Below are 14,634 nucleotides of genomic sequence, written 5' to 3'. Positions count from 1 at the left end.
ACCTGAGTTCATCTTACATGCACAGGACAAATTGATATTTTCTTACACTTAGATCCTGCATTTCTTCCATCATGACACCCATGACAGAGGACATGATATTCCAAGGTACCAGTCCAGGCACTGATCAGATCCTGACCTTCTTAGCTTCTACAATGTGGTGGCTTTATGTGCATTCAGACTGTTTTTTGATTCCATGTGAGATTTCTTACCAAATCAATTTCTAGAAATTACTAGATTTCTGGAATTTGACTGGATTTTTAAAAATTAAATATACTTCATGAAGTACATTAAAATGTTCAAACTAAAATGATACTATGTATTAATGGTAACATTTGCTCAAATATATTAATTTCATTTTAAAAGTACATATGCACAACTTCTAGTGCAGTAGAAAGCTCCCCCTCCCAATTGCCATCAAGTTGTGAAGAAGCAGAAGTAGAAGACAGTAAAATACGTTATCAGCCCCATGTAGTGTTTCTAGCCAGGGCATATTAATCATTTCCTAATTAAATAAACTCAATCTTGAGAAGAAAGTGTTTTTTTTAAAAAGAAAAAAACAAACTCACCTTCCTATATGTTGTCTTTAATTGCAGGTCAATTGTAACAGGAAAAGACATTCTGCAATGTCTTGATTGTTTGATTGGAGAAGGTAATGACATTATTTCTCCACTTTCTTCAAACCAGTTTTTCCCCTTAATAAAGATGATTCAGAAGCACAAACAACATTGAGCAAATCAATTACATTTTTTTCAACATATTATTGAGATAAAAACATTTTTAAAAAACTGAAACAGGGCATTTACCCCATCTTGCTGAAGAAGACGATTTTCCATTTTGTAGTATGTATTCCTAGAAATATAAGGCTTTCTTGGAATATAAAATCCTTCATCTTCTAAGAATCGTGGCAACATATTGTTTGGTAGCTTACAGCTGTGTATAACTAAACAATTATTATGAAGTTAGAATGACACATATGTAGATTGAAAATTGAGTTATGTATTTTTTCCTCTTTTGTTGGTCAGATATTTAGATCTGATCCAGAAAAGTACAACAGTAGTCCCAACCAATCTGGTGTGCACCATGCCCCCAATAGTTTTTTTTAAAAAAAGAGCACGTTCTTTCACTAACCTTTATTCTTTTCTCTAATATTTCCAACTCCCCCAGAACGATTCATACTGAAACATGTCCTGTTCTGATCCCATAGAGGAATTCATACAGCAAGGCAGATCCATTATAGGAGCTCATGGAGCAACGCAGGTCCATTATAGCACCAGGGAGAGCTCCTACAGAACAACTTGCTCCACCAAAAATTAGAAGTGTTCCGAGACTTCTGAGTTTCTGCCTCTAGGCCACATCTCCTAGCATGAAAGACACTTGGGTTCTGAAGCCCAGAGAAAGGGGCCTTTAAGGACACTGGCTCCAGTTCTACAGTACCTGATTCTGTGGCATTAAGTTTAGAGGACTCCTACTCATCAACCTTGTGTTTGGTGATCCCCTGATCATCAGGCTCATAGCCAAGAATCCAGTCTGGCTCTTTAGCTGGTGACACTGGAGCCTCCCAATTAGCATCCTAGTCATGACAACACAGGATCCCAAGTATGTCTGACACTTCTGTAAACACTTCTAGCATTAAATTTACCCATTTTAACAAAGAACAACTCTGGCCTATATTATAGCTATTAATACTTCCCTTACTATTTTTAAGGGGTCAGCTAAATGGGATATATTGGGAACATTGTTACCTTTAAAAATATGTTCTTTATAAAGTCATGCACCTATACGTTATTATTTATAAAGCACCAAAAACTACTAGTCTCACTACAAAAATTAAAAGTAACATAGCCATCTCTCAGGCTTACATCTGTTTGTAGAGACATGCACTTTGGGGTATAATGAGGTAAAGGGCACTCTCCCTGGATGAATGATCATGAATGGACTTGCTCCTAGAGTTTGGAGCAGCCAGGGGCAGGAAGGATGTGAGTTAACCTGGCTTCTAAGTGAAAGATGGAATGCTGGGGAACTGCATCTGTGGTGAGAACATGAATGCAGTTCACAAATGTATATCTAGTGTAATTGATTGGCATTAGATGACTTGGTTATTTTATATTGTTTTGCCTGATTATACTTTGTGTGTTTCTTTTGAATTAATATTATGTTAACTGCTTTGGGGGTCTTGGGGCCAAAAAAGCACTACGTATAAATAAAGCAACTACCATCATGAATAGGGAAACCATGTACACCACTCTGAGCTCCTTGGAGGAAAGGTGGTGTGGTATTATATTATTATTATTATTATTATTATTATTATTGGGGAAAGTCAGAATGAATAGTTGTCCAAACAGGCCAACAGGAGATTTTTCCCCTCCCTATGTCTCATGCAAAATGGCTGCCTGTTGCTGCTTCCAAGAAGAAAAGGGTTAGGAAGTAGTTGGGCCACACAGGCTGATGGAAGAGGCCTTGTTCTCTCTCCCATTCCCTGTTGCTGCTGCTTTTTCAAAAATCAGAATTCAGCAGTAGATATTACAATCTAGTCAGGCTCATTATGATCCATTAAACTGGAAACAGTGATCATTGTTAGCACATGGTTATATACACACTTATACTGAGCTTAAGGCAATCAATCACCTTTGTTGATGCAATGAACCACTGGGCAGTGTCTGGGAGATGCAGATATTAAGCATAGTTCCCTATGTAGGTGATGATATACTCATGAAAGGGCAACATATAAGGGCAACAGGGAAGCCTCCGTGTTGAATTTTAGTGAGTGAAATTTCCATTGAACTGTGTTTAACAGCTCACCTCACTCTTTTTTGAAATTGAGGGGTGGCAGTCACTTCTGCTTTTGTACCAGAAAATGAACAGAATCAAACTATCCACAGACTACTGTACAAATATGTATGTGTGTGTTTATAAGTTCAAACATACAACACCTGGGGAAGTGCTTGGCACAAAAAGTTGTTGGTCCCATTGCTTTTTCTTATCGAGGTTACTGCATTCATACTCAGGCGGTTTTACTTCAAGCAATTCTGGCAATAGTATTTCTTTCACATGGTCAAGCAATGGGGCTTGTTCATTTAAGGCACAGGCATTTTGAAGACTGTCATGTATTGATTTCTGTTGTTAATCATAAAAAGTGTATAGAAATATAGATTTAAGAGAATGGTGAGACTGATAGCTGTAAAATGGAACACAATACAGTATACATTTTTTTTTAGAATGGATATAAATAATTTCCATGAAAATTGTTTTATAATTTTATGTAGTAAAATATAGTATCGTAAAATCTTTATTAGGACCAACTAAAAGTTTACAGAGGACCAGCCTGCTCACTTCATTGTGATCTTTCAAATAGTCCTAATAAAGGTAATATCATACTATTACTTTTAGATTGTTTACAGTGGATCAACATGGATAGCTACAGTTTTTGTCATATTTGAAGGTTATCATCATACTTAGAAAAGTCATACTTTAGTGGACAATATCCAAATATTGTCTTCTAGCCAGAAATAAATGATTCCTGAATACTTGGATTACTCTTATCTCTAGGACCAACAGACATTTTCCACCAATATTTCCAAAACCAGAACATGAAGTGCCATTGATTGCTTGTATTCAGAATGTGTGTGTATTTCAGTGTATGATCCAGTGCACCAGTAGGAGAGCAGGCAGCACCTTCCTGATCTTGCTGAAAAATAAAGTATAGAGCCTGGTGCTGTGTGTAGCCCAACTTGCTTATCTCTCCTGATGTCTCTGCTTGAACAAATATCAGTGTATTGTCCTCCAACAACAAAGCAAGAGAAAGAAGTTCACCCTAACCCTAACCACCGTTTTCCACAGTAACTCTCACTTGCAAACAACTTCTGAGATGCATTCATTTCCTACAGCCTCTCACTTTCCTTCCATCTGTAAAGACCGTAGACCTTCCTTTGAGATTTTTTCAGAACAGCTTCTGTTTCCACTCCCAATGATGCAAATTACTATTCTATTAATGCCTCTTAAGACAAGAATACACTTACAAAATTGTCAGTTTCTATTAGCTCAAAATGGCCCTCATCTGGAGCCAGCAGCAGAAAATCTAGTACCTGTAAGGATGGGAGATCTTGTGGAAAGTAGATGCATGTTTGCTGTTTGGAATAGTCTTAAGCCTATTTCCCCTCATTTTTAATTAGTTCAGCAGGATACTCTGCAGCAGCACCGCAGAGAGTTAACGCATAAGCACAAGCAGGCATTCGAGACCTCTGTCTAATTTAGTTTAAATTTTTGTATGATGGCGGTAGGTTTGGATTGAGTATACTTATTGTTGTTTTGTATTATATGTTATATTTTACTCTATGTACGCCGCCTAGAGTGGCCGTTAATTCGGCCAGATAGGCAGCCTAGAAATAAAATTTTATTATTATTATTATTATTATTACTTCAAAGAAAGCTCCAGTTGCACCAGCATTGGTTTTAAAATAAGTAAAATACTTCTTTGGATCATGGCTAAAGATACCCAGGAATTTTATGAATGGCATAAAGTACTTTGAAAGACAAATGAACAAACAGAAGAAAATACTTTTACAAGGATATATGGTTGTTTTGTATTTAAGTTCTGGGTCACCAAAGATAACTTTTAAAAATTATTTATTTCATATTTTTTCCTTTGTAACAAAGAAAGTGAATTCACTAGTAGGCAAAAAAACTTACGGGTTAAGAACGTACCTATAGCCAACAGATATTTCTATCACACTTTAAAAAGCAGGGAAATTGGGCAGCTATAGCGAATGCACCATGGAGCAGGAGACCTGACCTCCTCTCTGAGATAATGTACTGCCCTACAAATTTGTAAAGATGCAAACACAATTTGTACTGGTCTTTCATAGTCCAATCTACTTCCTGTGTAGCTTGGAAGAATTTGGTATCTGTTGGCTATAGGTACATTCTTAAACCACAAGGTTTTTTTTTTTTGCCTATTAATGAATTTCTCTGCTTTTTAACACGGGAGGTAAGAAATGGGATCCTGTGGAAGTTTGCTGAGAATGGATTGATAATTTGCAATGCTTATTGAGTTCAGTGGGATTTACTCCCATGAAATCATGCTTAGGATAGGTGAAACTGACCACAGGGGATGGAGAGGGGAGGAGGGGAGCAGGCAGGAGGGGGAGGAGGGATGGGCAGGTTTGATAATTTGCATGTTTATTGAGTTCAGTAGGATTTACTCCCAGACAAAAGCTTAGGATAGGTAAAACTGACCATGGGGAGGGAAGCCAGGAGTGGGTAGGAAAGGAGGAAAAAGGAAGAGGAAAGGAGGAAGGGAGGAGGAAGAGAGAGGAGAGGGGAAGGAGGGGAAAGACAAGTCTGATCATTTGCATGCTTACTGAGTTCAATGGGATTTACTCCTGTGCAATCATGGCTAGGATAGGTAAAAGTGACCATGGAGGACGAGGAGGGAGAGAGTACAGAAAATGGAGGAGGGAGAGCAGAAGGAGTGAGGGGGGAAGAAGGGGACTGGAAGGGGAGGGAAGAGGCAAAAGAGAGAGGATGGGAGGGAGAAGGAGAGGAGGACAGGTTTGATCATTTGCATGCTCACTGAGTTCATGCAATCATGCCTGAAAATGATTCTGCCTTCAAGTTGATTCTGACTTATGGAGACCTATGAATAAAGTTTTCATGGTAAGTGGTATTCAAAGGTGACTTACCATTGCCTTCCTCTAAGGCTGAGAGGCAGTGACTGGCCCAAGGTCTTGCAGTGAGCTTCATGGCTGTGTGAGGATTTGAACTCTGGTCTCCCAGGTCATAGTCTCTCCTGCCCAGAGTTTGACACAGGTGTCGGAGGTGAGTCTGGCAATAACTCTTGCTTTATTAGAGTCACCATTACATCAAAGGCAGTGCGTCTCATAGGCCTGGCTAGACTAGCTCACTACTGGCGCTAGCTATGCTAACTAAGCATCCTCTGCAGCGTATGGAATAAGTTGACTCAGCACCCCAATCAAAGGGGTGCCGCCTTAACTAGGAAGGGTCTTCGCTCGTAATCTCTGACTCCTTTGAAGACTGTCCCTCTTACTGAACCGCTTCTCCCGTCACCTCACGCGGGGTGAAAGGGGGTGAGCCTCCGCCTGCTCATCAGACAATACAGGCTCACTAGGTGCCGGGTCAACTTCAGGGGGCAGGGAGCGAGTTGGTGGGGAAACGTTTGAAGGCCCAAGTGGGGCATCCTGGGGGGTTGGAGTTGGCGCAAGACAGAGATCGCTCCCCAATGGCTCTGGCAGCGTGCTTGCAGGTGGCAAGACGCTATCAGGTGGAACAGGCTCTAAGCCGCCCAGGGGAGTGTCCAGAGAGATTGAAGGGTTGCTAATGCTTCCCCCTCCCTCAAGGCTCTCAGAAGTCTTATCCTCCTCTGCCTACTCGCTCTGAGACGTTTGGAGTAACTGGAGCTCAACATACCCCCTCCATGCTCCATTCCCCTCCACGCCCTGGGTTTGGGCTTGTCCGGATAGACATCATGGAATTCCCTCACCAAGTCTGGCACATGCACATCATCCGCTGCTTCCCAAGAGCGTTCCAATGGATCATAGCCCTTCCAGTGAATCAAATACTAGAGTTGTTCCCGGCGCTTTCGCGAGTCCAAAATCTGTTCCACTTTGTATTCTTCCAGACCATCCACAATGAGAGGAGGTAACAGTTCCTCTGGCGCTCTGTGAGAATCTGGGGGGTGTTCAGCCATCAGCAAGGACCGATGAAACACAGGGTATATCTTGAAGGTGGGAGGCAGTTTCAGACAGAAGGCCACTGGGTTGATCTGCGCCTCCACTTTGAAGGGTCCCACCCTGGAATCTGCTAACTTATGACAATGCCCCTGTGTTGGCAAGTAACGCGTGGACAGCCACACCCTGTCTCCCACTTGGTTCGGAACCCCCTCCTGACAATGCTGATCCATAACTCTCTTGTAGTCCTCCTTTGCTTGCTCTAGTTGCTTTTTCAAAAGCTGCTGCCTAGCCTGAAGTTCTTGCACAAAGTCCTCTGCCACTGGGACACCTGGAATGACCCGTGGGGCAGCAAACGCCCAAGGATGGTATCCTAAGTTAGCAAAGAATGGGGGTTGTTGCGTGGTTGCATGTACAGCATTGTTATAGGCAAATTCCACAAGGGGCAAAAAGGAGACCCAATTATCTCGCTGACAGTTGACATAGCAGCACAAATATTGCTTTAAAGTAGCATTCACTCATTCCGTTTGCCCATCAGTCTGTGGGTGATGAACCGACAACAGTTGCAGTTCACTCTGTAGCAGTTGCCACATCGCACACCAGAACCATGCCGTAAACTGTGTCCCTCGGTCTGAGACCAGACTGTCTGGCAGACCGTGCAACCGGTACACATACTGCACGTACAAACAGGCTGTCTCTTGTGCGTTTGGGAGTCCAGTACATGGAATGAAGTGAGCCATCTTCGTGAAGGCATTCACCACTACCAACACAGTCATCTTTCCTTGCGAAGTAGGGAGATCAGAACAAAGTCCATGGTGACCATCTCCCAGGGGCCCTGCGGGGTGGGAAGTGGTTCCAGAAGCCCTGCTGGCTGTCCCATGGTGTGTTTGGCCTGTGTGCAAGTGTGGCAAGACCGAACGTAGTGCTCAACTTCCCTTTTCATCCAAGGCCACCAAAACTCTCTGGTTACTGCTTGTAAAGTCTTGGGGGCAAAATGAAATGGACTGACTTCAAGTCAATTCCAACTCATGGCAACCCCATGAATAGGGTTTTCATGGTAAGTGGTATTCAGAGGTGGTTTACCATTGCCTTCCTCTGAGGCTGAGAGGCAGTGACTGTCCCAAGGTCACCCAGTGAGCTTCATGGCTGTGTGGGGATTCGAACCCTGGTCTCCCAGGTCATAGTCCAACACTCAAAATGCCCAGCGGTGGGGGAATCATGGCACTGACGCAGCACCCTGACTCTCATCTCTCCGGGGGGCACATAAATGGCATCCTTGTGGTACACGCCCTGGTCACCTCTCTATTGGATTACTGTAATGCACTCTACGTAGGGTTACCCTTGAAAACGGTCTGGAAACTACAACTTATACAAAACGCGGCGGCTCGACTACTTACGAATAGTCGCTGTCAGGATCACATAACACCAGTGTTATTCGATCTACACTGGCTTCCAGTTGTTTTCCGGGCCCAATTCAAGGTGTTGGTATTAACCTTTAAATCCCTACACGGTCTCGGCCCAGTTTATCTAACAGAGCGCCTTCAACGCCACCAATTATGCTGCCCGACAACATCAGCCACACAGGGCCTTCTCTCAATCCCGCCAACAAAAACAGCTAGATTGGCGGGAACTAGAGAGAGGGCTTTCTCAGTGGCGGCCCCCACCCTCTGGAACTCCCTCCCACAAGATCTACGGCACGCCTCTTCCCTAAATGTATTCTGTAAAGCCTTAAAGACCTGGCTCTTTCAACAAGCCTTTGGGATTTCCAGGGAGGGTTAACTTTTATAACTGAAATGCCTCCTACCCTGCACTAGTATTGTTATCGCTCCTGTATTGCTGTACTGTTCATATATTGTATTATTGTATTCTACTGTATGGTGTTTTAACCGTTTGCATGTACGTCGCCTAGAGTGGCCATCGGCCAGATAGGCAACACATAAATTAAATTTTATTATTATTATTATTATTATTATTATTATTATATAACACCCCTTCCTTCCACATAAAGTTCTCTTGTTCCGTGACAGGCTGCTTGGCTAATTCGGAGAGCTTCTCTTTGATGAATGGATCCTGCTCTTGCACTGCCCACAGATCAGACACCCAGGAGTCCTGACATGCACTGGCCACCATCTTCTCGGGGGGGATAATAAACTGCAGCAACTTCGGGGTGGGATTTTCCAGATACTTGGGCTTGCAGGACAAGGCATCTACACTCTTGTTCTGGGCTTGGGGCATGTAGTGGATTTTGAAGTGGAAGCAGGCAAAGAACTGAGCCCAGCACACCTGTCTCTGATTGAGCTTGCGGGCGGTGTGGGGGCTTTCCAAATTCCAATGGTACGTGAGCACCTCAATCTCGTGTTGAGCTCCCTTCAGATGATGTCACCAAATTTCAAAGGCATCCCGGATGACCAGTAATTCTCTTTCCCACACGGTGTAATTTTGCTCAGAATCAGTCAACTTCTCTGAGAAGTAGGCGCAGGGTCTCAGACCTCCCCCTCTGTGCTGGTTGTAAAAGCACCATGCCGATGGCCACGTCCGATGCATCCGTCTCCACCACAAAGGGACGCATGGGATCAACGTGCTGCAAGATGGGTTCTGAAGCGAACCGCTCTTTCAGTTCTTCAAAGGCTTGTTGCATGGCTTCAGTCCAACAAAAAGGGCCTGAGCCCTTCAGACAATCCATGAGAGGCGCTGTCTGGTCAGAGTAGTTAGTGATGAAGCGACTGTAATAATTGGCAAATCCCAGGAAATGCTGTAGATCCTTCTTGGTTTTGGGGAGCTGCCACATGAAGACGCAGTGCACCTTCCCTGGATCCATCTCCACACCTGCTGTCGAAATGCGATACCCTAAAAAGTCCAACATGGTCAGATCAAACCCGCACTTCTCCAACTTGGCGTAGAGACGGTGCTCTCATAACCTCTGCAACACTGCTCACAAGTGTGCCTCATGCTCCTCTGGGGAATCTGAATAGACCAGAATATCATCTAAATACACAATCATAAAACAATCCACATAGTCTCTGAAGATGTCGTTCGTCAAATTCTGGAAGACCCCTGGGGCCCGACCCAGACAATCCGAAGGGCATCACTAGATGCTCAAACTGTCCATAGCACGTCTTAAACATGGTTTTCCACTCATCCCCCTCTTTCATCCGCACCAAGTTATAAGCCCCCCTCAAGTCCAGCTTGGTATATATCTTGGCGGATCGCAGTCGCTCCAACATCTCCTTGATGAGCGGCAAGGGATAGCTGTTGGGGATGGTGATTTGATTCAGCGCTCTGTAGTCATTACATGGGCGTAACTCCCCACTCTTTTTCTTGACAAACAGCAGAGGTGCCCCGGCTGGGGACTGGAAGGGATGAAAAAAAACACAACGTTTTGCTGCCACTATGAAATCATCAATCTGCAGCCCAGCGGAGCTCTTCAGAATTGTCCGGGGGCTATTACACTCTGGCCCCAGGGACATGGTAGAACCATCTGAGGCCCACTGTAATGAATTTGCTAGGCACTTCCAGGATAAAATCTTTAGCATCTGCCAGGACTTAGACTCCAGTGTGATACAGCAGGTGAATGAAGCGAGGTATCCAGAGCACAGCCTTGTCCCGATTTCTTGGATGAGTTTCAGTTGGTCCAGCTTGAGGACGTTGACAAGGTGCTTGGACAGGTTCATGCAACCACTTCTGTGCTGGATCCTTGCCCTTCTTGGCTAATAAAAGCCAGCAGGGATGGAACAGCCGGCTGGGCCAGGGAAGTGATTAATGCATTTCTGCGAGAGGGGGTGGTCCCTGGCTGCCTGAAAGAGACAGTAGTGAGACCACTCCTGAAGAGGCCTTCCCTGGACCCAGAAAATCTTAATAACTATAGGCCTGTAGCAAATGTTCCATTTCTGGGCAAGGTCCTGGAACGAGTGGTTGCAGGCCAGCTCCAGACACTCTTGGATGAGACCGATTATCTGGATCCATTTCAGTCGGGTTTCAGGCCTGGTTTTGGCACAGAAACAGCCTTGGTCGCCCTGCATGATGACCTTTGTCGGGAGAGAGACAGGGGGAGTGTAACCCTGTTGATTCTCCTTGATCTCTCAGCAGCTTTCAATACCATCGACCATGGTATCCTTCTGGGGAGACTAGCTGAGTTGGGAGTGGGAGGTACTGCATTGCGGTGGTTCCACTCCTACTTGGCAGGTCGCCTCCAGAAGGTGGTGCTTGGGGAACATTGCTCAGCACCCTCGACTCTCCAGTATGGGGTTCCGCAGGGGTCAGTTTTGTCCCCCATGCTGTTCAACGTCTACATGAAACCGTTGGGTGCAGTCATCCGGAGCTTTGGAGTGCATTGCCATCAGTATGCTGATGACACACAGCTCTATTTCTCCTTTTCATCTTCTTCAGGTAAGGCTGTCAATGTGCTGAACCAGTGCCTGGCTACGACAATGGACTGGATGAGGGCTAATAAACTGAGGCTCAATCCAGACAAGACTGAGATGCTGTTAGTGGGTGGTTCTTCTGACCAGGTGGTGGATGTCCAACCTGTTCTGGATGGGGTTGCACTCCCCCTGAGGGAGCAGGTTCGTAGCTTGGGTATTCCCCTAGAACCATCTCTGTCACTTGAGGCTCAGGTAGCCTTGGTGGCACGGAGTGCCTTCTACCAACTTCAGTTGGTGGCCCAACTACGTCCCTATCTGGACAGGGATAACGTAGCTTCAGTTGTCCATGCTCTGGTAACCTCCAAGTTAGATTACTGCAATGCACTCTACATGGGGCTGCCTTTGAAGACAGTTCGGAAACTACAGCTTGTGCAAAATGCAGCGGCCAGATTGGTAACAGGGACCAGATGGTCCGAACATATAAAACCGATTCTGGCCCGCTTGCATTGGCTGCCTGTATGTTTCCAAGCTTGATTCAAGGTGCTGGTTTTGACCTATAAAGCCTTACACGGCTTGGGACCACAATACCTGATGGAATGCCTCTCCCAGTACGAACCCACCCGTACACTATGTTCAAGATCAAAGGCCCTCCTCCGGGTGCCTACTCCAAGGGAAGCTCGTAGGGTGGCAACAAGGGAGAGGGCCTTCTCAGTGGTGGCCCCCAAATTATGGAATGATTTTTCTGACGAGGTGTGCCTGGCGCCAACACTGTTATCTTTTCGGCACGAGGTCAAGACTTTTCTCTTCTCCCAGGCATTTTAGCATGTGTTTTTAAATTGTTTTTATATTGCTTTGAATTTTAAAATTGTGTTTTAAATTGTTTTTAGAATATGTTTTTAAATTGTGCATTTGTTTTAATGTTTTTGATTGCTGTAAACTGCCCAGAGAGCTTCGGCTATGGGGCGGTATACAAGTGCAATCAATCAATCAATCAATCAATCAATAAAACCCCTCTTCAGGTTTGTGTCTAAAAATTCCCTCAGCGCTGCCAACTCCAATTCCAACAAGGAGTAGATCCGTCCAACGGGGATGCGTGCCCCTGGCATCAAATTGATGGCACAGTAATAAAGGCGGTGGAGAGGCAGTTGATTTGCTTCCTTCTTGTCAAACACATCCCAATACTCCTCATACTTCACAGATAGGGAAGCTTCCTCCTGAGGAAGCACTCCAGCCACCACCTCCGGTCCAACCTCCTTCGGCGGCTGGCAGTGCTGATGACAGTACTTTGAGGTGAACACCACCACCGCCTCATCCCAGAAAATGGTCGGGTTGTGTTGAACCAACCAAGGCATCCCCAACATCACAGGGAAATGGGGCAAAAACACCACATAGAATGCCAGCTCTTCCCGATGCCTGGGGATCTCCATCTCTAATTTCTCCATTGCTCTGGTCACATTCTCTGACTTTAAGGGCCTCCCATCTATGGTCTCAACAGACAAGGGTTGTTCCAGTTTCCAGACCGGGATGCCATGCTCCTGAGCAAAGTCACTGTCCATGAAACTTGATGAGGCCCCACTGTCAATCATGGCCTTGGCTTGGAAGCTCTTCCCCAAGAACAGAGTTAGACGGACAGGCATAAGCAGAGCGCCTTGGGACGGGAGGGGTTGCTGCGGAGACTGAGTTGTCACATTGCCTCCCAACTCTTTGGCCTCTATGAAAGCTGGGATTTGGAGTTTTCCGGCACCTGGGGCTTTCCCGCCTTGGCGGGGCAACCTCAGGCCAGATGTCCCCCTTTCCACAATATAGACATAGCCCCTCCTTCCTGCGCTTCTCCCTCTCCTCCTCCGACAAGCATGGTCTGGCCCCGCTGATTTGCATAGGCTCCTCTCCTGACGGAGTCAAGGTTCCAATGTTAGGCAGGTAGCGCATGCGGGGGAGAGGTAATGGTGCCTGGGAATGGGAGGTTTCCACTCTAAACTCCAACCAATGGCCTTCGAGCTGACTGTCTATTTGCATACACAACTGGATCAAGTCCTTCAGGGTGTCCGGCGGGGAAGTGAGTGTCAATTTGTTCAGTACTTCCGAACTAAGTCCATTCTGGTAAAAGTACATTAAAGCCCGGTCGTTGTAGTCAGACTCTTGAGCCAATACCTGAAATGCGTTGGTATAGACCCCCCCCCACAGACCCTTTTCCTTGTCGCAAAGCACCCAACTGGTGGGCAACTGTCTCCTTTCATTTAGGATTGCAGAATATGTCAGACATGACTCTAATGAAGGCACGGTACTGTCCCAGAACTGGGTCATTTCTGATCAGATACAGGGTGTCCCATTTGGCCGCTTCCCCTTCCAGGAGACTGATGATGAACGCCACCTTCGCATCATCGGTTGGAAACTCGCCTTGGTGTACTCGAATGTATAATTCACACTGGGCTAGGAACGTGGCGAACTGGTCACTCTGACCACTATAATGGGAAGGTAGCCCCATGGGGGACTTGACTGCGACTGGCACCATGGCTGGCACTGCCGCAGTTCTCTAGGCGATAAAGGCTCAGAGGTTCTGGTTCTCGATTTGCAAGATCTGGGTTATCACCTGGAGGTTCTGAATCTCAGCATACAAGGTCTCGATGGTTACTGTGATTCCCCCTATGGCACCGCCACTGGCCTCCATGTTATCAGTCATGGGAGGGTCGGTGAAGAGGGATGGTGGCTGAGTCAAGCTGTCCTGCCCAGAGTTTGACACAGGAGTTGGAGGCGAGTCTGGCAATAATTCTTGCTTTATTTGAATCACCATTACATCAAAGGCAGTGTGTCTCATAGGCCTGGCTAGACTAGCTCACTACTGGTGCTAACTATGCTAACTAAGCATCCTCTGCAGCGTATGGAGTAAGTTGACTCAGCACCCCAATCAAAGGGGTGCCGCCTTAACTAGGAAAGGTCTTTGCTCGTAATCTCTGACTCCTTTGGAGACTCTCCCTCTCACTGAACCTCTTCTCGCATCGTCTCATGCGGGGTGAAGGAGGGCGAGCCTCCACTTGCTCATCAGACAATACAGGCTCACTAGGTGCCGACTCGACTTCAGGGGCGGTTAGTGAGTTGATGGGGAAACATTTGAAGGTCCAAGTGGGGCATCCTGGGGGGTTGGAGTTCGCACAGGAGAGATCTCACTCCCCAACGGCTCTGGCAGGGCGCTTGCAGGTGGCAAGATGCTATCTAGGCCACCCAGGGGAGTTTCCAGAGAGATTGAATGGTTGCTAACTTTCGCCCTCCCTCAAGGCTCTCAGAAGTATCATCCTCCTGTGCCCACTCGCTCTGAGGCGTTTGGAGTAACTGGGGCTCAACACAGTCCTAGGATAGGTAAAACTGACCATGGGGAGAAGGAAGGAGGGGATTGGAAGGGGATGGGGAGGGCAGGAAGGGGGAGGAGATTGGGTGGGTGGGCACTGGACAGAGGGGAAGCCCCTTTCCTTTCCAAAAGGAAAACATTGTGAACAGTATCATTCTTTTTCAGGGTTTCCCCCACCTTTTTATTCTACAGCAGGCACATGTAGCCTCTCACACAAATTTAAACCAAAACTATCCCTGGCCACATT

The 14,634-nt window shown here is 45.9% G+C and overlaps 1 protein-coding gene across 10 annotated transcripts in view; it reads right to left on the bottom strand.

Annotated features, from left to right (window-relative positions):
- CC2D2B (coiled-coil and C2 domain containing 2B) overlaps positions 1-14,634 on the bottom strand; it is a 156,351-nt gene that overhangs the window by 115,393 nt on the left and 26,324 nt on the right. For 9 of the 10 annotated variants that reach the window (XM_061635554.1, XM_061635556.1, XM_061635561.1 and 6 more), the window contains 3 exons: positions 2,931-3,114; positions 804-940; positions 567-692 (listed from right to left, as the gene is read on the bottom strand). In XM_061635554.1, the coding sequence (XP_061491538.1) occupies positions 567-692; positions 804-940; positions 2,931-3,114 (447 nt within the window). The remainder of the gene's footprint in view (positions 1-566; positions 693-803; positions 941-2,930; positions 3,115-14,634) is intronic. The other variant, XM_061635562.1, reaches the window with a different exon arrangement.

This window comes from Rhineura floridana, chromosome 7, assembly GCF_030035675.1.
Source record: "Rhineura floridana isolate rRhiFlo1 chromosome 7, rRhiFlo1.hap2, whole genome shotgun sequence".
NCBI classification, from domain to species: Eukaryota; Metazoa; Chordata; class Lepidosauria; order Squamata; family Rhineuridae; genus Rhineura; species Rhineura floridana.
Note: the sequence above shows the minus strand (reverse complement) of the source record. Positions and strands in the feature narration are given on the sequence as shown.